This window comes from Amblyomma mixtum, chromosome 1 (genome assembly GCF_055824585.1).
Source record: "Amblyomma mixtum isolate Tamu chromosome 1, ASM5582458v1, whole genome shotgun sequence".
Taxonomy (NCBI): domain Eukaryota; kingdom Metazoa; phylum Arthropoda; class Arachnida; order Ixodida; family Ixodidae; genus Amblyomma; species Amblyomma mixtum.
The window spans coordinates 300,412,853-300,440,430 of NC_143012.1; the positions used below are offsets into that span (position 1 = coordinate 300,412,853).

The following is a 27,578-nucleotide window of genomic DNA, read 5'->3' on the forward strand; positions in this document are numbered from 1 at the left end:
ACTGAACATATATAGTCTGTTCTCTTAAACAACAAAATTACCGTGTTCTCTGGTTTTTTTTTTTAACCGTAATTTCTAGCATGAAAATACAGCTCGCCACTCGCGTTCAACCTCTCAGGACAAATAGGTCAAGTGCTCAATAATGCATTTGATGACTCGCGCTATGTATGGAGAATGTATACTTACCCCAGTCTGTCAGCTTGACTGCTGCATATGAATAGATCTAGACAGAGAAAAAAAAATGTGACCAAAAATATTCTTTGAAAACAACCGTACAGTCAGTTCTCACACTGAAGGCAAGGTTGTGACTATGAAGAGTACCCTTAATAACGTATGGGAAGAATACTCTGTACGTCTATGCGTTTCATATTCTATAATAGTTAGCCTATACTAACCTATATAGTCACAACAACGTTCTCATCCTTCACGCTAACAATTAAGTTAAGAATAAAAACTGCTAGCTTTTCGGAATTCGAGTGACGTCATTGCGTGCGGTGAACGTATCTGCCTGTGGCCGTCGTACCTTTCCCAGAACCATGATGGATATGGTGTTGAGCACCGGGGCGACGACGGAGCCGTGTACAACTTCGCAGGTTGTCTCCGAGTTGCAGTAGGCATTGTACATGTACACTTGATACAGGGTAACGGCGAGCACGCTGATGAGTACTACGATAGACTGAAAGAGAAAGGAAGAAAGTAAAAAGTAACAACTTGATAATAGGTAATCTCTTGGGCTTTCATTTGTACTTGCGTAATTATAGCGTTAGTACCATCAACTTTTCTATTCTTTTTTAACTGCATATCTTATTTGGAATTGAGGTTAATTTAGAGAAACGAAATTAGGAGCGCGAAAAGAAATAAGAAAGGATAGAGTCAGAAACAGCACCAGATAATGCTGTATAGGTTCTCGTCGTGAAGGAAGCTAACAAAAAATTGTCTAATTAGATAAAAAAAATAAGAAAACAGGACGGATTTCACTGTTAAAATGGTTTCGCAAAGAGTTTCTGCCTTATGAAGCTGCGCACGCGATTAAAAAAAAAAGTGATATATGCGCAAGCCTAGTTTCTGTTTGTCATTAAAGCCCGATTTTTTTTTTTGACAAGCCTACCTAGGGACCTAGCTAGGCATTTTATTTGTCACATGCTCTCTCCAGATACGTCTAAATATTTTGTAGCTAGCTCAGCGATCAATAACATTTTTTAATCCCCCTAAGACGCCATGCGCTCGTGAACTGCGACGTTTTTACGTCCTACTAGCTGAAAAATCTTATCAACCAGCTGCACGCGACCATAAACATCAAGCAGGCGTCGCATTTTATAACAAATCTTTTCCTTTTTGTTCCTATTTGCCACTAGTCAACCCTAGAAAAATAGCCAGTGCTAAAGAACCAATGGCAGGCACCCATGCTAACTATAAGCCTTGACATCAATGACAGCAGCGACCAATGCTGTGAGGCCAGATGAAAGAATCTGAAAAAAAAAAACGATCATAAACTACAGCCCCTCATTATTTTCTATGGTCAGTGCCGTTAAACATTCATGCCAAAAGCTTTGTGTTTTACCAGCGAGAGCTGTTTTATGGAGCCCTACCCGTGTGGCAAAGTAGAAGCCTGGGCGAGCCGGTGGGTACTCATTTCAAAGCAGCGCAGACAAGACAAGGACGAAGGAAAGGAGTTGCACGCTTCTTTCCGTCGTCCTTGTCTTGTCTGCGCTGTTCTAGAATGACTTCCCGTGTGGTTCCACGCATAGCCCGCGACGAGCCGGAGCGCATCTGGTATGACGTCATCGCCAAGCGCCAAGGAGCTGCATATGTGAGAGCAAGGGTCAACCGTAGATGGCGCGACGCGCAGCTTGACGTCACGGTGCGCAAAACGAAGAGGCCCGGACTCGCCGCCGCCGCACATCTTAATCACATTCTTGAAGTGAATGCTCAAAGCCGCTGAGCTTAGCTATGACATTTTTTTCTTCTGCGCATTGAACGAATCTGCGCACTCGATACCGTTTACTGATGCTTAAGTACGAAAAGTTATGTGTTTATATATCTCGAAGAGGTGACCGGTGGAACGATGCCACCAGGACAGCACACATTCGATGTCCTGGTAGCGCTGTCCATGATGTTGGGACACCGGTCTGCCCGTTTTTCCTGCACCACTGTGTAGGCGCTCGGTGTCGCCGACGTACCATCATGACGAAGAATCCCACCGAGCAGCAGTACTTGGCGATGCGGTGCGACATGGGGTAGTGCCAACTGAGCTCGCCCGTGATGGGGTCCCGCACGGCCACGGTGCCGTAGAATTGCGGCATCTCAGGCTCCTCGACCGAGAAGTGGTCCACGTTCCAGCGGTGCGCCAGGGAAGCCTGACGCCGCTTCCAGATCTCCAGGAACACCGTGCCTGCGGTATCACCCGGCGATCTTAGGTTACTGGTAACTTCCTGCGCTTCTTGAAAAAAACACACTTAAAGGGAAGCTGAAGAGATTTTCGAATTCATTAAGATGCTCACGTATGGATGTGGGAACCTTAAAGGCCCCCTGCCCACCCGCGGCCAGCAGACACTCTCTACCTCACTTTGAGCGAGCCTCCTCTCCTTCCATTCCCTCCTCGAAATTTTTCTTTCCCGCTCCTCGTCGAGTAGGCTCGGCAAGGCAAAATCACCCCTTCCTTCTCCGGTGTAAGCCGGAAGCGTGGTGTCTGTGGAGTGCGTCACAGGGCGACGTCATGGCCCCGCCTTCAATAGAATTCTTTTCTTGGTTTTTGCATTTTCTCCGCACACTGAACGATCGAGAGGCGCGATCGGCTCGACCACCTAGACTTGTTAGCGAGCGCATCCTTTCATACATCTGTTTGTCATTCCCAGTTAACGAGCCACCTTTTCATTTTCTTTTAGGCCTCCCCACCGTTTCACGAGCGGAGGGGCGGAAGTCGGTTGTGTTCGAAACACACGGCGAAGCGCGGACCCGGCAACCGCCCGTTTGCTTTTCTCCATGCGTGTTTGTGTTCTGTGTGTTTGTGTCTTTTCTCCGCTCCAAAGCATATGTCATTCATTGGAGTCAAGGCGTACGCAAGATGCACGGAAGATAAGCGGTATGTGTGCGGAGCGGTCAAGTGGGCGAGCGAGGGAAAGGCTCTGCTGCACTACTAATTAAAACCTTGTTTTGGGGGGCTCGCATAGAAGAAAAGAAACTGAGAAGGGAGCGCGCACGCAGAGCGTCTCGTGACGGGATCACGGAGGGGGGGGGGGGGGGGGGGGGGCGAGCCAACTCCCTCAGTTTTACTGTTTTTTTACTTTTTATGGCTAGGGTTCAAGGCTGTCGCCGCACGCTCCCTCCGCAGTTTTTTTTTTTTGTTCCTTCATGCGGGTTTGTAGGCATGAGCCAGAACAGAAGGCGCTGCGGAAAGCGTTGTGCAGACGACGCGACGCCAAGGCTACGCCCAACCTTCTCCCGTCAGTCAGAACGATGCACCAATGGAGTGCCTTTAGCGAAAGTAGCCCCCCTTGACGTCAGCGGGGTGCAGAGTAGTGGGCCGGGCCCGTTTTTGAAGGAAGGAAAGAACGAACGGGCTTTGATTTGAATTTTCGCAGCTTTTCGGGGCGCGCATGGCTCTAGTATTTTGCAGAGGTTATCTTCGATGCCTCATCTATGCAGTGGGCTTGTTTTTCAAAAATGTCCGGACCCTGGTCAGTGGCCCTTTAAAAATCATGCGGGTGAAATTTTTTTGCAGATTAATCACTTAGGAGCGACGTAATCGCCGTTTAAAATTGCGCGGTAGCTCCGCCCCCCGCTGTCCGCCGAGCGCTGCTGATGACACTGACGATGCGAGCCGAAACCGGAAACCGTGGGGTGGTGACGTAAACGTTGGTGTTCCGTCGCCTTGCAGCCTCCGCGACCGTGCTTGTTTCTGCGTGCGTGCCATCATAAGCTGCTTCGAGCTGCCGTGTGTTTCTTTATTTGTGCGTTTTTATGTTTGTGGTGACGTACAGAAACGTGTGCAGCATCGAGTGAAGCGGTCAACCATCATGCCGGCGTTCTGCGCAGCCTTCGGCTGCACTAACACCAGCGGCCGCGATGTGGTCTTTCATTATTTCCCGCAAAATAAGAAGCTTTCCGCGAGGTGGGTCGCTGCTGTGAAGCGAAGGGATTTCAAGCCCTCAAAGACTACAGTGCTATGCTCTGACCACTTTCGTGATGAAGACTATAACCAGAGCCTGTCGATAATGCGTTCATTGGGCCTTTCAACAAAGTCAGCTCGACTGAAACCCGGCGCAATACAGTCTGTCTTCGCGCACAGGAGCTCGTCACCGCCATCGAGGCCAGCTTTCGCGAAAAGGAGAAAGCTCGAGGTAAGAATTTGTGTATTAACTCTATGAGAATTTGAATGCGCGAACCGGTGTTCTGTGTAGTGTATGGCGCGTTATTTCGTGGATGCAATACTTTCGGTAGTAGTGAAATGAACGGCGCTGGAACGAGAACGTCAGGACGGCAGCAAACTGCAGCTTACAAAATAAGTGCTTAGCTTTTATGCTTGCAGGCATGCATCATGCCTCTCGTACAGCATTACTCATATCAGAGCTCGGCCCTAAATTTTTTGGCTGAATAAAAATCTTAAACTGCTACTAATACTGCAAGAGCTGGAGCGACGCGAAGTGCGCCTCACAACCGGAGACTGCGCACCGCGCGTGAGCCGAGAACTTCGTTCGGTATGCGAGCATGTGAAAAGACGTTATATGCAGCCTCTTTACTCAATTATGTTGGAGCTCACGTATTCTAGGATTCATGCGTAGCCCTCATTGGCGAGAACATAGGGAGTAATACGCGGCACATTTTTCTTCGTGCTCGGAGCGCCGAGAAAACTCTTTGCAGATGTTTCTGGTATACGGGCGCGCGGCGTTTCGTTTTCAATTTGGTTTCGCCTGGGGCCTGGCTGATAGCCGCCTCGTCAGCGCCCAATGTGCGCAGTCATGGCGCTTGCAGTCCGGCCCCAAAGCGTACACTTTTTTTTTTTTAGCGGTATACGTCGGACGCGCCCGCTGGCGCTGTGTTAGCGCGTGAAGTTGACTGCCAGGGTGTAAGTTTTTAAAGAGATATTTTTTGCTTGGCTATAGTATTTGCAGGAGGTGCTTCAAATCTGCAAATACAACATAATATGAAAATGAAAATTTAATTAAGATATGCAGTTTAGTGAGCTAATCGAAGCCTTCTGCCTATTACTGGTGTCTTCCATATCCCCCAATATAGCCTCAGGGATAAAATTAATACAAGGTTAGTTACCCATTTTTAAAAATAAATTTTGGACCTTCTAAAGAAACACCTGGTATATAATAAATGACCTCACTTTGCACGGAGCTCGCCAATCAACAAAATGGTTTATGAAATAAACCAGAAGATTTTACTCATACTGAAGCACACTTTTGTTCTGTTTGCAACAATAACATCATATGGCTTATGCCTTTCAGGTTCTTGCCGAACTGCTGCAAGATCAAGACTGCACACCAGACGATAGTGCAAATCAAGAGTGCATGAAAAATGACATCACACCTGGAGGCTGCACAGAAGACAGTCAAGAATGCACACCAAACAGCAATACAAATCAGGACTGTGCAACAAGTCGAATGCCATTGGCAGATGCTGCTGAGGACCCTGCACTGAACTTTTGTAAAAGTGCTGACAAGTCTGTTCAAGTTCTAATGCAGCCAATACCAGTAAAGTGTTCTGCCAGGAATACATTTATAATAACACATGTAGTCGTAAAAAATTGCCGAGTGCGGCATGGCTTCATACATTAATAATAATATATAATTGTGCGCCACGTGTGCTACAGCCAGCCTTGCGATTCGGCCTGCTCGGTTGCAGCCCGAGGCCATCGAGTTAGTGAAAAAATCACTTGTCGCTTGATCTGAGAACAGCACGATAAAGGCGGCCGTAAGCGGATGGAGATATTCGTACAAGGGCTTGCAGTATGAAGCAACTCGCCTAAACAAGGATTTTGATTTACTGCCAGATACCATCTTGGCACGCAGAACGGAAGGCGCACGTTTGTCACCTCGACGAGTTCTGCCGCAAAGCGCCGCGAACTTCTGTTTTACGCGTGTGTTATGAACCGAGCCAGCACGCAGCGACCGTGAAGCGATTCCAGCATAAAATTTGCGTGCAAAAAGAGCCTGATAACTTCTTGCGCATGTCAGTGGTCTGCGTGGATTACAAGCAGATTTTCGGCAGCACCGACAAGCGGCAAGACAACAGTGCCGACGATCGCATCCCGCTTACATTGCATTAGGAAAATTTCGTGGAGCAGTGCTATACAACATTTGCTCGCTTCAAAATTAATTTATTGTATCTCTGAATGAAGTTTGCCTACAAAAGTATGCTTACGAAAGGACATTTAAAACACGTGGAGATGCTGACACTTCGGTTTCGTTCAAGCCAAAAGCACCGCTTGCGCCAGCATCGTTGCTTCCTTGGAGCGGTTTGCTCTTTGCGATTGGTTCTTACATGTAAGGGATGACGCCAAGATCCTCCTGGTAATCTTCGATGTGTTCCATTGTGATATAAGCATCAAACCAACAGCCCGAACCACCGCGCGACGCGCTTCATGTACTACAGCGGCGGCGACCGAGCCGGGCTCACCGAGCCAACGCCAGTGTTCACGTCACGAGGCGCCCAACCAATCACAGGCGGCAACGAGGCGCGCGAGCTGGCCCGAGGCTGCTGCTGCACTTTTCGCCAAAATAAAATAGGTTTGCGCTTTCCTCTGCCTAATTTCGGTGAGAAATTCGAATTCCGAGGGTGGAAAACTGTTAAGTGCATCTCTTCACTCAATTTTTTTGGGAAACCTTTCAGCATCCCTTTAAGGATCGCATTGTTGTGGGGCTCTCGCTTCACTTTAGTTTGTCTTGGGAACCCAAAATACTGTGGCAAGGCTTTAGGTTCCAAACTGTGTAGCTTATATCTGCGCGTGGACGTCCGCAGTATGCGGGGAACTGGTTTTCGACCATGTTTTATACATTTGAAGCCTCGGAAACTTTTCACACTATGTAGGACGTCCATGAAAAAAAAAAGTGGCTTATATCTTCATAGCCTCAACTGCTTATCGGAAGCACTACTCCGTGCATGAACCAAACGTCATTGAAGTCATTCATGCTAAGCAAGAAAAAAAAAACTGACTTCGAATAAACCGGCTGAATGCATCTGGCGGGATACCATGTCCATGACCTCTTATTTTTCTCTGCCCTGTATCATGTTCTCTAATACAGATCACGTCCGAAACTGATATCGTACGAAACTGCGTACAGACCTTGTTTTGGGCTGACATTGCTCGCGAACGATGGAAGGCCACTCGGCCGCGCACATCCGTTTTATGGACACCGCCCGGGCAACAAGCAGACCCGTGCGACCGCTTTGGGAACTGCGTCCTTGAAAGCAATGTCAGAGTAGCCGCATGATGTCCTTTCGTCCTATGGCTTCGGCGCCAAGCAGCTTTCGCGGCGCTCTCGACATGGCTTCATTCCGCAAAAGTATCGATCGCAAACAATTGGAACCGAGGTCTATCGTCCGCCGTTCACAGTCTTCACCCTTTGGTCTCGAGTTACCGTGAGAGCTGTACTAGCGGTTTCTTCTGCACTGTAAACAATGGCGCTCTCTTATGTCCTGCTCGCCATTGAAAACGCTACCCGGAGGAGTTGAAAGTGGGTATTGTCGAGCATATATCCTGTTCGCTTACGGGATCCAGACTGGCCTGACAGCTGCGGACCTTGGTGTGGGTGCCTTCTTATTGGGTTGGCACATTATGTTTTTTTTAAATTTTATTACGTGTCCATTCATTTAAAGCTTTTTTTTACTGTTTTTTCACCATGTTGCGTTATCTACTGTTCGAACTTCAGATAATGTGTCTTGTTCAGTAAAGTTATCAAGAAATTCCATTCCTCAGCCACATTCGGCTTGACAGTAGACGCTGTAAGCAATGTGGCGTACACCGGCCGTCACAAATGTATGGAATCCGACTTTACCAAAGAAATTTAGTTTATTTACGTCGAGGACGCATAGCCTGAGATTTTACGAAACACTGCAATCTGCACCCTCCGAATTAAGGTCCATATTTTTACTTCAGGCTGAATGCAAGAACAGCTACGAAATTAAGTGTTTGAATGTTTTTAGTGTTTTAAGTTGATTAATGCACGCAGACGTGCTTTGGTAGAGTTAGAACAGTGGCCATGCAAACCGCACGAATATCGCTTCTGCAAACATTTTCGTCAAGCAAAGTGGATTGAATATAATCTGGTTTTCCTTGGCTTTTGTTTTTGCTTCTGAAACATTGTTTCACTTTTTTTTCCCTTCCATAAATGCATGAAAATGGGGGTAAGGGGTTGTTCTGTAAACTGAATTTGGAGCTTAAATTTACTTCATGAAACCGAAGTCGTAGATGCAATAAATCGAATGGCTGACTAGTGGGGAACCATAGTTTATTCGTAAAATCGGGTTTCAACTGTAAACTCAACCCGAATTAGTCGTAAAACCATTGGGGTCTGATGATTCTGGCTGTTTATAAAATCCTCAGAACAAGTAGTCCGTTTGAAAAGCAAACCACTTTTACTGAAGACTATCGCACATATTGGCGCTGTCAGGTCGACAGCTCGCATGTTCAGCAGCGCAAATTCACGGTCTCCCAGCATTTGCGTGCAAACATATGCCAAAACGATTTCTCACGGGTGCCCTCAGAGGGCGCCACAATAGAAATCGATCTTTCTCGCCAAATGAAGGGTCCGCACGCTAGAGCAAGACCAACACGTAGAGATTTGGAGGGAAAAAAAATGAGATTTGCTGTGGAAGTTTTTAACGTCGCCATACATTGCCTTCTCTCGCGAACTCGCACTGCATACGCAGCGCGCACAGCCTTAATTTCTCACTTGCATGAACTGCGTGCCGTGTATGCGTAAGAAACTCCGCCGTACCATGCACTTTTGTAATGACACCCCTTGTCACGTGACCTCGAGGACACGGCGGTGGTCCGCGCCTCATTCAAAGGTTCGTCTGCGTAAGTACAAAACCACAGTCGAGCTCACCGACCTGCAGTCGATTTCCAACAGCAAACAGCTTCCCAAGCCAAACATAAGTGTGGGTCGATGTACAGTAATATCCTCTTTCAACTTGTTCATCTTAACAGCATTTGGTGATTCGAACGCAGCTGTTACCGGCCCCACACCCTCGCTGTGAGGCTTCATTTCTTTTCTTTTTTTTTGGCGCGATTTGTGTAATTACATGCCGGCTAGCACGTCTGGTAGATACCCGGCCTGCCGAGCGGAGTTGTTTGCGACAGGTTCAGAACAGAAGCGTTGCAAGAAGTGACCTTCTCTGGCACTTTCTGGGCGTTGTTTGGCACTCAGCGAGCCCAGTGGGAACCGGTCGATGCACGACATCGGTAATGGCCTCGGCACCCAGCGGAACTGGGCGCAGATGGGGAAAACAATAAAGCCTCGGGGGGAGAGGTACTCACCCCAGAGGCAGACCGTGAAAGCGAAGAAGGGTGTGAGGAAGGTGTCCCCAGCGGCCTTGATGACATCCACGGTGTAGACGACTGCGTTCACGTCTCTGAGTGGGAAACGAAAGATTGAGCGCCAGCGCGTTAACCCCAGGTACTTGCACTTTACGCGATGTTACCACGCGTCTGCGACACGACTCGTCACTTAGTAGTCTGCGGACGTTGCACTGGTGAACTGCACTAATGCACGCAGAGAATTTGAATGTTCGCGCCAACAGCAGTGTGCCCGCAAGGCTACCAGCTGGGGTTGTTGACTTTGTTACTTTCTGCGTTTAATTCTCAGTGTGTGCAATTTGCTTTCGAAGCTGGCTGCCAGCTTTTTTTTTTTTTCGTTTAATTCTCTCATAATGGGTAATTGGCACTGGAATGGCTACAAAAACAGTTTTTTTTTAGTGCTATGCAGTATAGTCCTGAAATTATGCCAAATTTCATGAGGCTAGTAACGTGGACAATTTGCGCCTTCCAGACGACTTTTTTATTCAGTGATAGGCCAGAAGATTGTGGTGAGAAATAATTATAGAAAAAAAAAACATGTAATAGCCTTGCTTATTTTTCGAGTGATTTTTCGGGTTGGATGTTTTAAGAAAAGCAAATTAGGAGGAAGCAGTAATTGCGGACTCACGTGTAATTTACAGCGTTGGTGTCGTTCTTAAGCAGGTCCTTGTCGCTGGTCACTCTGCGGACAAAACAAAAGACAACATATATGCAAATAGGTTTCAATACATAGTGTATTGATGTATACATAGTGTATATAAACATGGTATAAACATAGTATGTATATTTCACCAATCTTAACTGCATATAGCGGTAACAAAGCTTACTGTGCTGTCAGATACTTTCTTGTGAGACCGGCGAGAAAAGTAAGGCTTTCATTTGACTCCGTGTGGGCAGTGAAAAGAAGGTTCGATGGGTGGTAAACTGCGCATTTCGCTCCTACATTGGGCATTGTTTATTATCTATAAAGAACTCCACTCACTCACATTCACTCACTCACTCACTCACTCACTCACTCACTCACTCACTCACTCACTCACTCACTCACTCACTCACTCACTCACTCACTCACTCACTCACTCACTCACTCACTCACTCACTCACTCACTCACTCACTCACTCACTCACTCACTCACTCACTCACTCACTCACTCACTCACTCACTCACTCACTCACTCACTCACTCACTCACTCACTCACTCACTCACTCACTCAGCCGCCGCGGTGGCTCAGTGGCTATGGTGCTCGGCTGCTGTCCCGAAAGACGCGGGTTCGATCCCGGCCGCGGCGGTTGAATTTCTTTGGAGGAGAAATTCGAGGCCCGTGTACTGTGCGATGTCAGTGCACGTTAAAGAACCCCAGGTGGTCGAAATTTCCGGAGCCCTCCACTACGGCGTCTCTCATAGCCTTAGTCGCTTTGGGACGTTAAACCCCATAAACTAAACTAAACTAAACTACTCACTCACTCACTCACTCACTCACTCACTCACTCACTCACTCACTCACTCACTCACTCACTCACTCACTCACTCACTCACTCACTCACTCACTCACTCACTCACTCACTCACTCACTCACTCACTCACTCACTCACTCACTCACTCACTCACTCACAGGCACGCACGCACGCACATGCACGCACACACCATGTCTTCGTCACCGAAAGAGTAATGTACTGTTAACGCAATAAAAATATTATTTGAAACTGAAGTTCTGTGGACTTCAAATATCCATCTTTGTGGACAATGCCAGCACAAGAAATGCGCAATACATGAGCCAGCAGTTCACGCAAAGACGCATGCATACTCGTCTCTTTCGCATGCGTGAGCTCGCTTCTCAGCGTCGCTGCAGCGCGGCTCACTTCTCGATGACGCCGAAGAAGAAGACACCTAGGCCGATGACGGCGGGCACCACCAGGGACGCGATGAAGGTGCCCACCCAGGCGAAGTAGAAGGATATCTTCTCGCCGAAGTAGTCGCGGATGCAGTCCAGCGGCTGTCCGCCCACCAGCTTGCGCCACTGTCGGTCCAGCGTGGCCCGCGTGTCTTCGGCCGTGGAGGCCGCGGCAGCCGGGGCCATGGGCGAGAAGCGCTCGTCGTCCAGCACGTGCACCGAGTCGGACACCTTGAGCGCCGAGAGGGGCTGCGGCCGCGGGACGGGGACCTCGCCAGGCACGTACACGGGTTCCAGCGCCGACCGGTCGTGCACTACGAACGCGTCCAGGTAGACGCTCTTCATGAGTAGATAAGAGAGCCCTGAGGTAGAGAGAGGGAAGCGACAACGGGGAACGAACTCAATTTGGCCGCCCACCGAAACGCTTGGCGCGATGGTATGTGCATGTTTAACCAACGCAGATAGCTTTCTACTCTCGGCCTCAACCTACAATCTGTCCTGTACACTTTTGCCCTCTGTCCTGCCTTTAACACTGGTACAGTGCTTGGTAGGTCGAATTACCAACTTGACTACCGCACTAATGTTTTGCGTGATAATCTGTGAGAGCTCATAAAAAGTGCATAGATCTCGTCTAGACGGCGTTAAATGTTATTGCCTGTGGGGATAACACAATGAGATATTGGTGAGGTTATGTGCAAGCACTGCTTCATTCTTAGCCATGCTAGCTTCTTCCCCAGTGCAGAGTAGCGGGCCAGATAATGATCCGTCAGGCTGACCTCTTTGCCTTTCAGTCTAATGCTCTTTTTCTCTCTTTAAACGAGCTACGCAGCGAATACAGAAATTCATGAATTGACATGATGGACGGTGAAAAAATCAACGCCACGTATCACACTAGTGAAGGCGGTACTGCGCGTCCTCTCAGTTACCCTATTTTCGCGCGAGATTGCCGCACTAGTGTGCAGAGTGCTATCAGCCCAGCCGGTGGCTCCATCTGGCTAGAACGCGGGTAAAAAGCAATTACCTTTCTTTTTGTGGAACTCCGCAGGATTTGTAGTTTCGTTTTTGGCAATGTCGATGTTTGTAAGCACGTGATGCGTCTGAAAAGAAACCGCTGCTCATGAGCTAGGAAGCCGGAAACGGTCTATCACTTGATCGGCAAGCTTGCTTTTCTGTATAGCTTTTTAGTATTGCAACTAAACCAACCTTGTCTGGTGACGAGCTTGCCTGCATTCAGCAAGGCAGAAATTTGGGCGAGTTGGTAAGTATTCATGATTCTGTTCACAGCGCAACAAGAACGGGAAAGACGAAAGAGTAATACAAACAAGCGCTGCATTGTTTTGACAAGCTTGCTTTTTTGTCGAGCATTATAGTACCGCAACAAAACCAATCCTTTCAGGTGACCTGAATGGCCACTGACGACAAAGCACTTAATACTTTTTTGTTCTTGTTGATTAAAGTTTTGCGGATATGTTCACGTCGGCTTAGGTTTTCCCTGCATTGCTATAATTAATGAGCGTCCTATCAGTGGGCTTGTAGTCCAGCGTACTGAATGTATGTTTTGTTGGGAAAGTAACACTCCGACAGCCAAAGCGAGACCTCGGGTGGCCGCCGTCGCGCCGTAGCGACGCTGACTTTGAGCCGCCACCGCGCCTAACAGATGGCGCGCCGTCGCCCAGCTACGCGACAGCGCGCGCTCGCTTCGACCTCTTGCCGTCGCCTAGCAGACCGATAGAGGGTGCTAGCTCCTCCCTCGCGTTGTGTTGCTTTCGCATTTCTGTAGGTCAACTACAGTTAAACCACAACCAATTTTTGAAGCGAAAAGCTTCACTAGGCTCGTCAACACCGGGTCTGGCGTGCGCCGTGATAAATTTTAGCCACAGCTGCGCACGCGCGAAACCGAGCGACGTCACGCGGAGCGCAGGTGGCCGCTGCTGCCGCAGCCGTCGACGCCGCCGCGCGCTGACTCCGTCGTCTGAGCGTCGGCGCTTCTCCTCCTCGCCACCGTTCTACCCTTCGCCGCTGCCGCGCGGTCGCCGCCGCCGTCCCAAGAGGAGAAGGTTATTTCGCAAGGCGTTGCGAGAACGCGTGAGCGGCGGCGGCGGCCATAGAAGAGGCGGCCATCCTCGCCACCGTTTGACCTTTCGCCGCAGCCTTGAGCAGTGCACATTTGAAAGGAGGGGTATTAAGGCGCGCTTGCCCATAGAACAGGCGCAGACACTCGCCATGGAAGGAGAAGAAGAAGCAACAGTCGGACGGCGCAGAAACACCGATCCAGAAGTGGTAGCTTGGGAGTTGGCTGAAAAGCAGGGAGAGCTTTTCGCTTATCCAGGCTTAACCTTAGCAAACCACAGCCAATTTTTTCTTCTTGTTTTAATTTGCTGCTGCGGATGCAGATGCAGCGCTGTATTGTGTGTGTGTGTGTGTGTGTGTGTGTGTGTGTGTGTGTGTGTGTGTGTGTGTGTGTGTGTGTGTGTGTGTGTGTGTGTGTGTGTGTGTGTGTGTGTGTGTGTGTGTGTGCGTGCGCGCGCGCGCGCGCGCATACTGTCCTTATACAGATCGATGTACGCACGAATGGAATGCAAGGCCAGGTTAAGAATACCGTTTTTAACTGCATGTAGCAGCTGTTGCCTGAAAAACAAATATTTAAGGCCCACAACTTTTTGTGAGAGTACTTTTCTCTTACTAAATTTTCAATTTTCTCTTTTTCCTCCGCAAGCCTCTCGCTTCCTCTCTGTGAACGAACAGACTTAAAAGCACATGTACATTGTCCGAACACAGCGTCATCTGCCGCACATCACAAGTCAAACGGTAAAGTAGTAGCAGTACAATGCTTTTCACGTACACCGTAGCTAAAGCAAAAATAAGATGCATGCCAAAACAATATATTGAGCATTTGCCTCCAGTGTTAACGACTTCGGTTACTGCCATTTTTGCGTGCAAACAATGCAGATATTCTCTCAGTCACGTACAATGAATGCAAAAATATTGTTTTGGTTTCTCCTTCATGTGAAGCTGAGAGTTTTGAAGAAAGTGAGCGTTTACATTCACTTCCGTGAAGCACATTCTATCGAAATTTTCCTTGGGCCAATACTTTATTTTGAGAAAGAGACTCGGGTATTTTAAGAAACTCCGCATTGATCGGACAAAAACGTAAAAAAGTTACGGCTATATGGTGGGCCCACGTCCGCACAGTTGCAGTTGAGCAGCGTATTGAACGGTTTGTAATAAGCAGGTGAACACTTTCGCTCCCAGCTCAGAACAATTTCATTTTATTTGTCATGAAAAGTTCGTATGCCGCCAAATACTCTTCTTTTTTATAGATATTTCTAAAAAAAAAGCAGAACTTTTGCGTCCTCAGGAAATGTGGCTCGACCCTCCTGTTTCTTCGTAATTTCTCTTTTCTTTTTGTTTAATATTGCTCCTCTCGACTAGAACCAGTAAAATTCCCTATTTAAAGCGATGTTCTTTCGGCTTGAATGTTACTTAACCATCTGTTACTCCAACTCTGGCACCGCTGACAGTAGAGGCATGAATATAGTTTTATAACCCTCCTATAACCAGACGGCGCCTTCGAATGAGACGAACTTTTTCTTCTTCTTTAGTGCGCTATTCTTCAAAAATTCCAGCTCCAAATTTTTTTCGTTAACTTCCACCAAAGGGCAAACTTTTTATCAATGGAAAATTTTTACCCTTTTCCGAGAAACGTTTACTGTAATGAGGGAAGTACGGTCGCATGCAGTGGATGAAACCATATCGCTGTTATTGCCGAGTACTGGGAGGAAAAGTATTAAAAACATTGGTATCTAAAGATTCAGGCAGTAAAATTCACGCCTCGTTCACTCTCTCGGATTTACTGTGTGCCGCCTATTAACAAAGTGTGGTTTGCCAGCAACAAAATCTGTGGAAGGTTTTTTTCCTCTCTTATATGTCTCCAACTGATGGCAATCTCCTGTTAACAAAGCCAAAAAGAAAAAAAGGAAAAAGCTATTTATGGCAGCAGTCACCAGAGTTCTTGCGCGGGCCGTCAGTGACATCAAGCACAACTGAATTTGTTGCCCCTTCACTCAGCACAATGTTGTATATACTTCACAATGCCCTAATATGCACTGCATTTTTCCCGTTGAACCGATTAGGCGAAGAAGGGGGTCGATTAGCGCGCATCGATTAATTGATTACGATACTTTATGTGCGCGCGCGAACGGGAGAGAAAGGCGCGAGAAGAAGGGGTTAGTGATCGACGACAGACAGTGTTTTTGTGCGCACTTTTTCGTGACGTTTCTTAAAGCGCGTTGTTTGTTACTTGAACACGGAACCGCGGAGGCGAAACAACGACGCGGTACCAGCTCCTTCATTCATCACAGAGCCCGTGAAAGGGACTATCGATCGGACTGTTTTTTCAGGAGTAATCTCTAAGAAAAAATACAAAAATAGGAAGTGGCACTGCCAAGTTCAGGCGCTATTTTTAGAACCCGAATGTCAGCGGCACAACGCGTGGACGACAATAAGGGGTCGGTATACGGGAAGGAGGGGAAGATATGCGCGTCCTAGATGCTGCAAGGTTCGGTCTATATACAGAAACAACTGCCACTGTTCGCCACGAGAGATATATATGGAAGGCCAGTGTTACCATATTTGGCAAGACGCTGTTTGCACGTCATGCAATCTTGGCGGTGACGTCACGAAATATATGCCCAATGCCAGCGAATCGCTCTTCGGCGCGTTCACTTTATACAGCGCGTTCTTTATTTCCCACGTGGCACGCGAGGCGGGTCGGTCGATTCGGCCTAACGTCGATGGCATGTGTCGAAAGCATTTAGGCGTCTTCTTGTGTGTTGTTCATTTGGGTGATGTTGCCCGACTGCATGGCATAAACACCTTCTGCGCTTTTCCCCTTTGCTGCCTGAAGCGGTGTGCATCTGGGGTCATCGTCAGCAGGCTTCGATTCAGCGAGGTTAGCGTTCCGGGCTGTGTTTACGCGCGGAAATTTATGATACAACGGTGAGCCATGAAGGCCTGCTGCTTGTGTACGTAAAAAAAAATCACGGTACAAATTATGCTCGTCGCTTAGTCGATACCGGCTTAAAACATTCAGACACAGAAGTGAGTGATCAAAAGCGAATGAGAATGAAACTCAGTGATTGAATGATTGAAACTCAGTAATTAGACAAAAATTTCCTACTTTTGGCCTTTGCCTACTGCCGTTTGGAAAAGCCAGCAGTTTACTCGAAAAAAAAAACTAAAAAATTTTGGTCCTTCGAGTTATCGCCAAACTCGTGAAGATTCCATTTCATTAAATTTTACTTCTAAATTTCCTTAAAAGGGGAAAAATTCCCCGCATGAAACAGTACTGATGAAACTGACGGTTACTTATTAACAGTAGTAAAGGTCACGTGTGGTTATGGTGTGCGGCTGTTCCTAGGGTGCTAAACACCGAAAGCTGGTATTAGGAGTTGGTCCTAAAGATTTGAGTCTATACAAGTTGCCGTATGCATTCGATATGAGCTAAGGACGCAGCCACAGTTAGTTGTGGTGGTGGTGAAAAACTTTATTATGGGCGGAAAACTTGTAGTTCAAATTTCAGAGGTGGGCTGGCTCCTGGTCGTGGGTGGTGGCTGGCAGCCCGTGTTTGTTTGTTTGTTTGTTTGTCTGTCTGTTTTGCTTCCTACTTGGTGACTCGGCTGATCTGCGCACTTTGTTTTACGTTCTGGTATTTTTTTTTTTTTTGCGTTAATGCAGTATTTTATAGCGTTAATTTTAGTCACATCTCTTAACACTTTCTGATTGCGATGTTTTGTGCGGCTTATAAAAGGATGTTAAATTGCAACTGAATTGAAAATGACTCACTAAAAGGCACCGCAGGGCTGATCGGAAGTAGGTCGATTGGTCCTTTCCGCCAAAAAACCACTCTTTGCATCTGCACTGGAACGGTGCGCTGATTGTGCGGGCTGCAAGAAGAAAATGGTGCGCAGGTTTTTTTGACAATATTACCAGCACTGCGATGCGGACTGCATCTCATCGAACCGTGGAGTGAACAAAGCTAGGTAGTCTCAGCGTCAGTTTGGTTGAAAAGTCCAGACGTATTTTGACAGATGCTCACATAACTGAGAGCGAAGTTTACGGCTTTAAAGTGATGTTTATGGCTTTTTATTCATTTTTTTTTACTGGCAACGTGACATAAACAATGTAAAAGACAACTACAAGATGAGACTCAGCGTTTACACAACTTAAGTCTGCATCGTAAAAATTTAAATTCGTGCACTTTTGCAATGCATTATGGCGGTAAGCGGCAGACACGTCGCAGTAACTCACAATTCACGCCCATGTCGAACATTGCAGCTACTTTCTCGTGTATCCACTGCTGCTCTTCGTCGTCCTCGTTGTCTTCTATCAGCAACTGCGTCAAGAAAGAAAACGTAATTTGGCCTCTTAGTCTTTCTTTTTCTGCGACAGTAACGGTGAAAAACACCGCAAACGTGGTGACTGCCATTCAGAAATCGGCAATTTCTTGCATAGTCACGCAGATGATGAGATCAGCGGATAGCTAAACGCACATCTACTCAAAGCCGTCTACTGTGCGCGAAATGCATTACTTGGGGCCGCCGCGGTGGCTTAGTGGGTACGGTGCGCAACTGCTGACCTGAAAGACGCAGGTTCGACCCAGGCCGCGGCGGTTGCATTTCGATAGAGGCAAAATACGAGAGACACGTGTACTGTGCGATGTCATCATCACCATCATCATGATCAACAGTCTGACTACCCTCACTGCAGGGCATAGGCCTCTCCCATTCATATCCAATTAACCCTGCCCTTTGCCAGCTACGGCCACCGCATCCCCGCAAGCTTCTTAATCTCATCCACCCACCTAACTCTCTGCCGGCCGCTGCTACGCTTGCCGTCTCCTGGAATTCACTCCGTTAAGGACCAGCGGTTATCTTGCCTTCACATTGCATGCCCTGCCCAAGCCCATTTCTTCCTCGTGATTTCGACTAGGATGTCATTAATTCGCATTTGTTCCCTCACCCATACTGCCCGCTTCTGGTCTCTTAACGTTACATCTGTCATTTTTCTTTCTATAGCTCGCTGCGTTGGCCATAACTTAAGCTGAACCCTTTTCGTTAGCCTTCACGTTTCTTCCCCGTAGATGCACAAGGACGTTAAAGAACCCCATGCGATTGAAATTATGCGGATCCCTCCACTACGACGTCCCGCATAGCGAGAGTCACTTTGGGATGTTAAACCTGTAAACTAAACCAAACCTCTAGGCGCTTTAGTACATGCAAACCTCTAAAGCAAGCACTAGACATAGATATACAACGCTAATCTCCAATTGAGCAACGTATTTCATGCGATTCCGTAATGTGTAAGAGTTTTTCATCGCGACACTCCGTGGCGCATGTGCGTGCCATGCGACAATGGAAAATTATAGCAGCGCGATCTGCTACCGTGCATGAGCCGCTTACGCGAGGCGCCACTGCGCTTGCGCAGAACGCCATGGGGGCGCCAGATGGCGCAACATTCCCGTCAGCTGCATGCCCGCCTGCCGCGTCCGCAAGGCAACTAAGCGAGCCCTGGATCTCCCGGTGGCTACCTCTAATGCCAAACTCAAGGCATTGGGGGTGCTAAACTCCTACCAGGAGCTGCGGGAGGCCCAACTCGTGATCCAATACACGCGGCTCTCGCAGACGGCTCCTGGGCGCCGCCTGCTAAACCGCTTACACATCCAACACGACTGCACTCCAGAGGAGGCGGAGCGTATCCCAGTACTGTGGCGCCATATGCTCTGGGTCTCCCCGCTCCCCCGTAACATGGACACCGACATGCACGTAAACAGGCGACAAGCGCGGGCTCGGGCTCTTGAGAGACAACACGGCTCCCGACCCGGTGTATATTATGTAGACGTAGCAGGCCCATCGCCCACGGGATTTTACACGGCCGCTGTCGTTCACCAGGAAATGCACGTTGATGGACTCCCTTTTCGAGCCCCGAATTCAATGCGAGCCGAGGAAGTAGCGATAGCGCTTGCTGCCGCCCACGCCAATTCGAGAATCATCATTACGGACTCCCGAAAAGCATGTGATCATTACTTGGCAGGGGAGATCTCCCCCTTAGCTGCTTGTATTCTAAGACGGACTGCCACTGATCCAACACCCAAAAGAATCATTTGCGCTCCTGGCCACCAGGGCTTACGAGGTAATGAGGCCGCTGACGCGGCTGCCCGAGCGCTTACTCACCGGGCTCCTCATCCCAGCTCTTCTGGCTCGGAGACTAACCAGCCGCTGCTGCGATTCAGGGAAATTATAACGTATTATAGCGACATCCACCGCCTTTTCCCGGCCCCTGCAAAGGGGCTGAGTAAGACGGAGGAGCGAACTTTAAGGCGCCTGCAGAGAGGTACTCTTCTCTGTCCTGCAATCTTAAAGCATTACGATCCTAACACGTATGGGCGATGCCCGCACTGTGGGGAGACCTGTGATATCTTCCACATGGTGTGGGCATGTACTCAAAATCCCCACCTCCCCCCTTCCCCTACCCCTTCCAGAGAGGCATGGGAGACTGCCCTCCTCAACTGCTCCTCGCTTGAGTCCCAAAGGGCTCTGGTGAAACGGGCGAGAGACGGGGCATTGTCATGCGGTGTCCCGGACTAGGGACGCCGACCATGTAGCGGGGCCACTCTGTGGCTCCCAAACTCTATTTCAGTAATTAAAAGTTTTCACCACCACCGTCGGGACCAATCAGTGCGTGCGTAGTGGTGCCCCGCGGACGGAAGGACGGACGGACGGACTGGACAAGTGTGGAGAGATTATTTTGGTTGATTTATGGGGTTTAACCTCCCAAAGCGACTGAGGCTATACGAGACGCCGTAGTGAAGGGCTCCGGAAATTTCGACCACCTGGGGTTCTTTAACGTGCACTGACATCGCACAGTACACGGGCCTCTTGAATTTCTCCTCCAAAGGAATTCAACCGCCGCGTCCGGGATCGAACCCGCGTCTTTCGGGTCAGCAGCCGAGCACCATAACCACTGAGCCACCGCGGCGGCTTGACAGATTATTTTGAAATTACAAATAATTACAAATCAGCACGTGGAAAACGCCGTGACGCATGTTTGTATGCGGTCGAGTGCCGACACCCTGATATCATGGCAAGCCAAAGCATGCGATTGCGCAGACGAAATTATCTTCTAATTGTGAAACTGTCTAGAGACATACATAAAAAAGATTAACAAACATGCGTCCAGCAACTGTGTCTACACTCTGCGTACGGTTTGCGTCTACATTCTGCATGCGGTTTGCGTGAAAACCGCGTCGTACCAGGCACGTGTTTAATTAATGTTTTCTGTATGTTATGAAGGCAACCTTTTTTTTTTGCTTTTCGGGAGGCGTTGGGGAAGGCTTTCAAGCCAGTTGCGTTTTTTTTTTTAAGTTATCGACCAAGCTACTCGTTGGCGTTTTCGACCTGACTGATCTTTCCTTTCACGCATTAATAAGACGTAGCTGCCTTTATATCGACTCCTCGTATTTACTCAGTTTTCCAGTCTCCCGGATGCTAAACAAAAAGAAAGGAGGGAGAGTCAGAAAGACAATTCCGATTTCATCAGCTGGATCCACACGCCGGGCAAGACTGGCACGGCACTGCGAATCTCGTTATTAAAGTAATGACACTCGCGTCCCGGCGGCAAACACATCTTTTCCCCTTCGCAGATAACGCCAGGCGAACGCGTGACGTCCAGGGAGGACCCGCTTCTCGGCGGTGTCTGTATGCAAATGCCACTGTAAGTGCGGGTGTGTGTATGGCGAGAGGGTTCGATAGTCCGTGCCGTCCGACGTACAGTGCGTGAAGGCGCTTTCTTGGGGCTTTTTGGCATAGCTGGCTCCGCAGCTGACGTGCACGCCGCGTAGGCTCATACAGATCGATCTAAACGGCACGTGCTTGCCTAAGCCTTGCTGCGCTTTCTGGCCTTGCGTTTTCGCCTTTCGTTTCGTCATTCTCGTATAATGCTTCTTGAATGCCACGGACCATCCGCGAGAGTTGAGGATCGTTGCTCATACGTGTGGCAGGTACGAAAAGAGAAATGGAGGCCCCTGCGTGTCTCTCTCGCTTTGTATTTTTTTTTTTTTGCACCAGAATAAGGGACAGGGGCTTTTTTGCCCGGCGTTGTTTCTCAACAGTTCGATCGATGTTTGGCTCTTCTTCGTACGCGGTCTTAACTCGCTCCCTGCTGCAAAGCGACAGGGAAGTAGTGTCACGAGAAGTTCCTTTCTTGGTCCGCGTTCCGTTGAACTATTAGAGCAGTATATAGGGCGAGCCAGCGAGAGTCTCCCCCTTGCGGACTTCATGGGGTAGACAACCCCCTTTATGTCTCCTCTCCTAGGTTATTTTGTTTCGGTCGTAGCTTAGTGGTTTTTCTTTTTCCATTTTTCTGTGCCCACATTTTTTGTTCCACCTTTGACTGAAAAGCGAGAGCGGTCGAATTTTCGCAACTTGGCTTATCGCTAAGACTCAAAAAACAAAAACAAGAAAAACTAGGCGTATCTTAACCTCGTGACTCGCTAGTTTCCAGGGAGATATCATTATAGGGTTATGCTTGAAACGGCACTGACGGGTAGCTTAATCTGTAAAAATTCAGGGGTGCGCTTTGTTGACCTAAAGTGCGGTGAGGCGAAAGCCTTAAAGGCGATGTTGCTGCTTATGTCAGTGATGTGTGGTTAAGATGTTAAGCTTCGCCTCTATGAGTGGAACGCGACAGTGTTCTGCAACGCTGCCAGGGAGTCCATAGAACGCCATCGCCCGTTCAGCTCTACGCCTTGCTCGTCGGTAAATTGGTTTTTGAGGAAAATAAATGTATCTGTCTCGCATATCTCGGTGGACACCTGAGACTCGTCGTAAGGGAAGGGAGGAAGATGGGAGTGAACAAAGACACCGCATTCACTAGACGTGCCTTTGTTCATTCCAAACCATCGAGCTGGCATGGCGGAGTGGTTAGCGTGCTTGTCTCGCAGTCCGGAGACCCTGGTTCGATTCCCCAACTCGACCAACTTCCTACTCGGTTGCTCTATTTGTCTGATCGGACTAGAAAGGTTATTTAAGGTAATTGGTTAATTTAGCAATTAACTAGACTCAGTCCTACTTACTTGGAGCATGACTATGCCATCCCTTGAATTGGTTGCATAGATACTAGGCAAAGTACAATTGGCTCAGTTTCAAATTCGCCCACTATGATGTCACGACCATTTTGACCAACTGAAAAGCATGACATTTCTGTCGACAATTCCTGCTTACAACGATGAGGCATTAAAGGCTTCCGCCTTAATAAAAATTTTATTTCAGAGTTAGAGGGCGAACGATCACACGCGTTCGTAAGCGCATATAATTTTGATGGTGTGCCGCAAAAGCAGCTAAATTTTAAGAAATGTTTTTGGGAACTGCGTCCAAGTCGAACAAGTGCTCTCAAAGAACGCTCCTCAAAGGAATGTGCGTTCCGGGCGCTTTTGTCTGGGGTAAACTCTTTCCCGCTGATCGGTACGGAGCTCTCGCCAGTCAATTCAGGGCAATACGGCTAAATTCATCTCTTCAGGCCGATAAGCGATTCACAGTATTGCATGGCGTGGTTCATTTATGTTCCCATATTTATCGACGAAAAATTCTGCGTTTTAAATATGTTTATCTCGATAAAAAAAATTACCGACGATTACGTTACTTCCTAATGCGAAATTTGAGCGCAGCAAATAAGCTGTTTCACCTTTTCGATAGATTGAGGCAAAGAAATCGAGCAACACATGTATGCGCTATCCCAGAATTTTTTTTTTTTTATTTTTCACACGTATTCGCAATTTCGGCTCGGGCGGTGCACATATACAGATCCGCCGCCACCGATCTGGCTCTCTGATTGCCACCGCACAGGGGTTGCATTGGAGGAGGAGCGAAGAAAGGAATTAAGTTCGAGCCGGCGCTTTGACAACCGGAGACTCGCAGGAAGAGGGGGGAGGGGGGCGGCGTGTACACCCAGCGGCAAACGATGGGGGCAGAAGCGCGCGCAGCAAGCGGACAACACGATAAAGGGAGGAGGGAAGAGATAGCAGCGACTGACTGGTGCCGCTGACGCCGATAGCGCTGGGGGGATGAAAGGGGGGCGGAGCTGATTACGAGGCCGACGCCGACGACGACGCGAAACCCAGGAACGGACGCCAAAGAGCTGCGCTCTAAAAGCTGACTAGCTACCGAAAAGCTGTCATGCTCACTAGTTTGTATAGCAACCAGGAGATACCAAGCCGAAGCATGATCAGTCTTTGCATGCAGTCAATGTTTCTTTAGGTCATTCCCTCTGTTAGTGCCCTCTCCACTGGAGCACTAATATCGACCTTGCGTGGCCGTCCGAGTCAAACATCAGTAAGCGCACGTTGTTTTGTCTACTTGACAGTAAAGGTGGCGTGCTAAAATGACGTGTAGGACAGCAACCTTTAGCTTTTTATAACTAATCTTGAAGCCACCACGTGACAGTCCTTTCTGGTATTCTCTTCATCACTGATATAGGTAATGAGATTTCATATCGACAAAGCGCATTCTGAGTATACCACATCGTGCCATGCCAATAAGCGCATGCCATATCATCTTATCTGGTCAAACAAAGTAACAGCAGCGTTAGATTGATACACAGCGGACCGAATCAGGGAAATATTGAAGCGAACGAAGACCAGGCGTGAGACCAGCTCGAGAACTATGCACACGGCAGCGCTGATTCCTCTGGAGAACAAATTAACGTATAGTATTTAATTAATCAAGGATGATAACGTGGTTTGCCAGGGATAGGGTGAGCGCAGCTGGCACAGGACAGGGTTAATTGGAGAAATATGGGAGTGGCCTTTGTTTCGCAGTGGGCGTAGTCAGGCTGATGATGATGATGATGATAATATAATGCAAACTCGTGCTCTTCAGCATATCTTCGCCACGGGGAGGTGCTTAAAAACATGCGAGTAACCCACGCAAGCTGAACGGCTTTCGATTGACTATCCAAGTGGGGAAATTCTCCCACCATAATCACTGCTGCAGTCGTCGTCGCCATCATCATCATCATATCAGCCGAGTGGGGTGCACTGCAGGGCAAAGGCCGTTGACGACATTCTTTAATCATTCGCATCATCATCAGGAGCAAGATAAATCTCTGGCCGTGAGCTCAGGTTAGCTCGTTTCACTCGTTGACGACTGTACGACATAAAAGGTGGGATGCGTGCGCGCTGTACAGGTGTCATCCCAGAATGAGACAGTCACGGCGCGTTTACTTTTCTCACAACATCCTCCTTGGCGTAGGCGCATACCCAACAGCATGAGTCTCTGAAACCGTGCAGAGCCGCCGCCTTGGCTCTCATATCTTGGGGCACGGTGATTCGCCGATTCGAAGTCGCCGGTTCGAAGTCGCCGGTCGGCCAGTCAGGGACCACTTTCTACTCGCTAACGTCGTTGCGAATTCAGCTACCTCTAAAACAACCCCAGCTCTACACATTCGACAACGCCGCATCGTTTCAGTGAGACACTGCGACAGGTCGATCGCTTCAAACAATAACCTAGATTCGTTGCCCGTGCGTCCATGCTGCAAGGACGCAGTCGCGAGTGATGACTCGAGCCTCGCTTTTGAGACCTTGCGATATAAATCTCCGCACTGAGTCTGCAGAGGTTGGTTATTTCTTAATGGCGAATTCACTGCGCAGAAACGTCAATGTCGTCGGATTCGAATCGGGCTGGCGTCTCCTATAGATTGGACCAGTACTGCAATCGCATTCTGCAACTCGGCTGTGTTGTCTCAGTGACGGATGCGATGTTTGTGATAAGTTTCCTTGATTTCTTTCCGCTTCGATTGTTCTTATAATATTAATCACTGGATGCTAAAGGCAGAAGATGAGAATGAAGTCTCAAACCTGCAATCTGCGCACATTGGAAACGCCGTGAAAGTGGGGTAAGTTAACTTTGTTTGCATTCGGTAGCGGCTTAGGAGAATGGAAGGACGCAATTTAAGCATCCTGTATCGAACAGCGTGAACGCATATAGACACAAGAGACGAGGAAACAGAAGAATACAGCGCTCGTCTCTCATGCTTGCCCGTGTTCGCGCTGCTCCATCTATTCGACACAGGATGCTTAACCAACTGCCTGCCAACACGTTCTAGCGCGATTTAAAGAAACTATTTGGCGATCAATGGATGAAACACTGTTGCTAGCAATACTGCTGCATAGGGCTTTTCTGTTACAGAAAAAAAATGGGGGGAGGGGGTTCTTGATACGCGGTAAACCAAACTTCAATATTTTATAATTTCGTTTACTTCAGAGCTATTTCACCACTCTGCTCAGTCAATTGTTTGTTCGGCGTACTAAGAAACCTTGTAATTCAGCATACGTACTGCCAAACTAATTCAAAATTTTCGCTCATTCCGACAGTGCGTTTGCTGTAACGAAGACACATTGCAGTTTCTTCCTACAAGGAACAGGCAACTGCCGACCCTTCAGTACGTTGTTCTGTAGAAATTGCTCCCGACGGACTTTGGCCTTTTTGTCTCCTCTTTTCTTCTCCCATTCCCCGCCTACAACCATTGGCTCGCTATAATGCGCTTGGAATCCCCAAGGATCGCCTTTAAACTGTGAAGATCCCCGCCTCCTTCAACTAAGCATTCCTTCGGTCGCACGCTTGATTCGAGACAACCTTCGGTTCACGGAAGCTCAACATGGGTCCCACACTTCGTCTATGTATACTGTGTATTCAAGTGCTGTATGCGTTGATGTCGCGGTTTGGAGCACATGTGGGTTGAGAGCACCGACGCCTCGGAGGTAGTGCATGAATGGCTTGGCCAAGATAGACGGCTCTCTCGGGCTAACCCACCCGAGTGAAAATGGCCTCGCACACGCTTTCTTCACTTTCTTTATTCACACTCTCACCTCTCCTCTTCGCCTTTCCCGGTGTTGGCCAATTGGCCGATGTTTTACATCGTTGATAATCACTGTGTTAACAGTGGGCTTTCTCGTTCACTGCAACCAAACACACGCATCGCTGTCCTGTCCTAAACTGCTTGCTCTTTTCGCAGCTCATTCTTACCAACCGTCAGAGGTCGCTTACAGGACACGTGACCTGCGCGATCCCCCATACACCCCTATCTTAAGGACATGCGGTCAGTCAGTCACAGCTTTCTTTCTACATCCACTATACGATAGTCTGTCCTGGAAGAGCCCTACCAAACGAAGAAATGCTGGAAAAGCGCATTTTTCACGGAGAAATTGTTCATGAACGCATTTTTATAGCGTGAGCTACATTGGCCATAGTCTCGCCGTTTCGCGTACTCCCTCCGTCGACCATACTGCGCATGCGCGAGGAGCGAGTGACGTTACTGCGCGCAGCTGGCGCGCCTGGCCGCTAGCGTTCGCCGTCGCCTCGCCGCGCGCGCTCGCCGCTGCTGCCGCCGGCGCAGAGCCATGTGACGTCCCTGCTCACGCTACGTATATCCTGGCATAGCAGAGCAAAGCCACTACCAACTTTTTTTTTTCGTATGTCGTAAGAATACACAACACTCAATATATCCGCCGTTCTCCCCTCGACAGGCTTGCTTTTTTTTTTTTGCTATTAACGTTTTTTCTGTCGTCAAAAACTCTTCCCATTGGTTCTCTGTGGCAGTCTCAACTGCTGGATGCGAGCGATGGACAAACTTTATGAGAAGGATTTTGCTATGAATTAGAAGAATCGACCATTACCTTCGATATATTCATAACATTACCTTACAATATACCACAGTTGCCTCACAGTTAAAACTGATGCCCAAGAATCCTGGACTTGTTGAAAGCTACTGGCACCCTCGACCAATCAAGAAGGCAAACACATCTTCGATCAGTTAATCCACGCTTTACCGTATTCCCATAGTTTATCGGCTGCGAGCGCGGAGAAAGCGTGACCAAATCGAATACACTGAAGTCAAATGAAATCAAGTCAAATAAAAGCAAACCAATCAATGCTTATTCCCAATAAAATGTACAGAAAGAAAAGTGCGTTGGTCATTCTAAGCACATAGCGCTTGTTTTAAACCAGGCAACTTGTGAAACACCTTTGAAGAGGGGTGTGATGCATGATAAATGATAAAACCATAAATTTCAAAGAAAATACGGATAAGGAATAAATACTAGGCTCCC

At 48.2% G+C, this 27,578-nt stretch overlaps 1 protein-coding gene across 1 annotated transcript in view; it reads right to left on the reverse strand.

Moving 5' to 3' along the window:
* LOC149372190 (anoctamin-7-like) overlaps window positions 1-27,578 on the reverse strand; it is a 59,217-nt gene that overhangs the window by 21,325 nt on the left and 10,314 nt on the right. The window contains exons 3-11 of the mRNA XM_089566585.1: window positions 17,729-17,813; window positions 17,264-17,364; window positions 12,441-12,516; window positions 11,388-11,781; window positions 10,155-10,208; window positions 9,488-9,582; window positions 2,181-2,392; window positions 524-676; window positions 187-223 (exon numbers count right to left, since the gene is read on the reverse strand). Coding sequence (XP_089422711.1) covers window positions 187-223; window positions 524-676; window positions 2,181-2,392; window positions 9,488-9,582; window positions 10,155-10,208; window positions 11,388-11,781; window positions 12,441-12,516; window positions 17,264-17,364; window positions 17,729-17,813 — 1,207 coding nt within the window. The remainder of the gene's footprint in view (window positions 1-186; window positions 224-523; window positions 677-2,180; window positions 2,393-9,487; window positions 9,583-10,154; window positions 10,209-11,387; window positions 11,782-12,440; window positions 12,517-17,263; window positions 17,365-17,728; window positions 17,814-27,578) is intronic.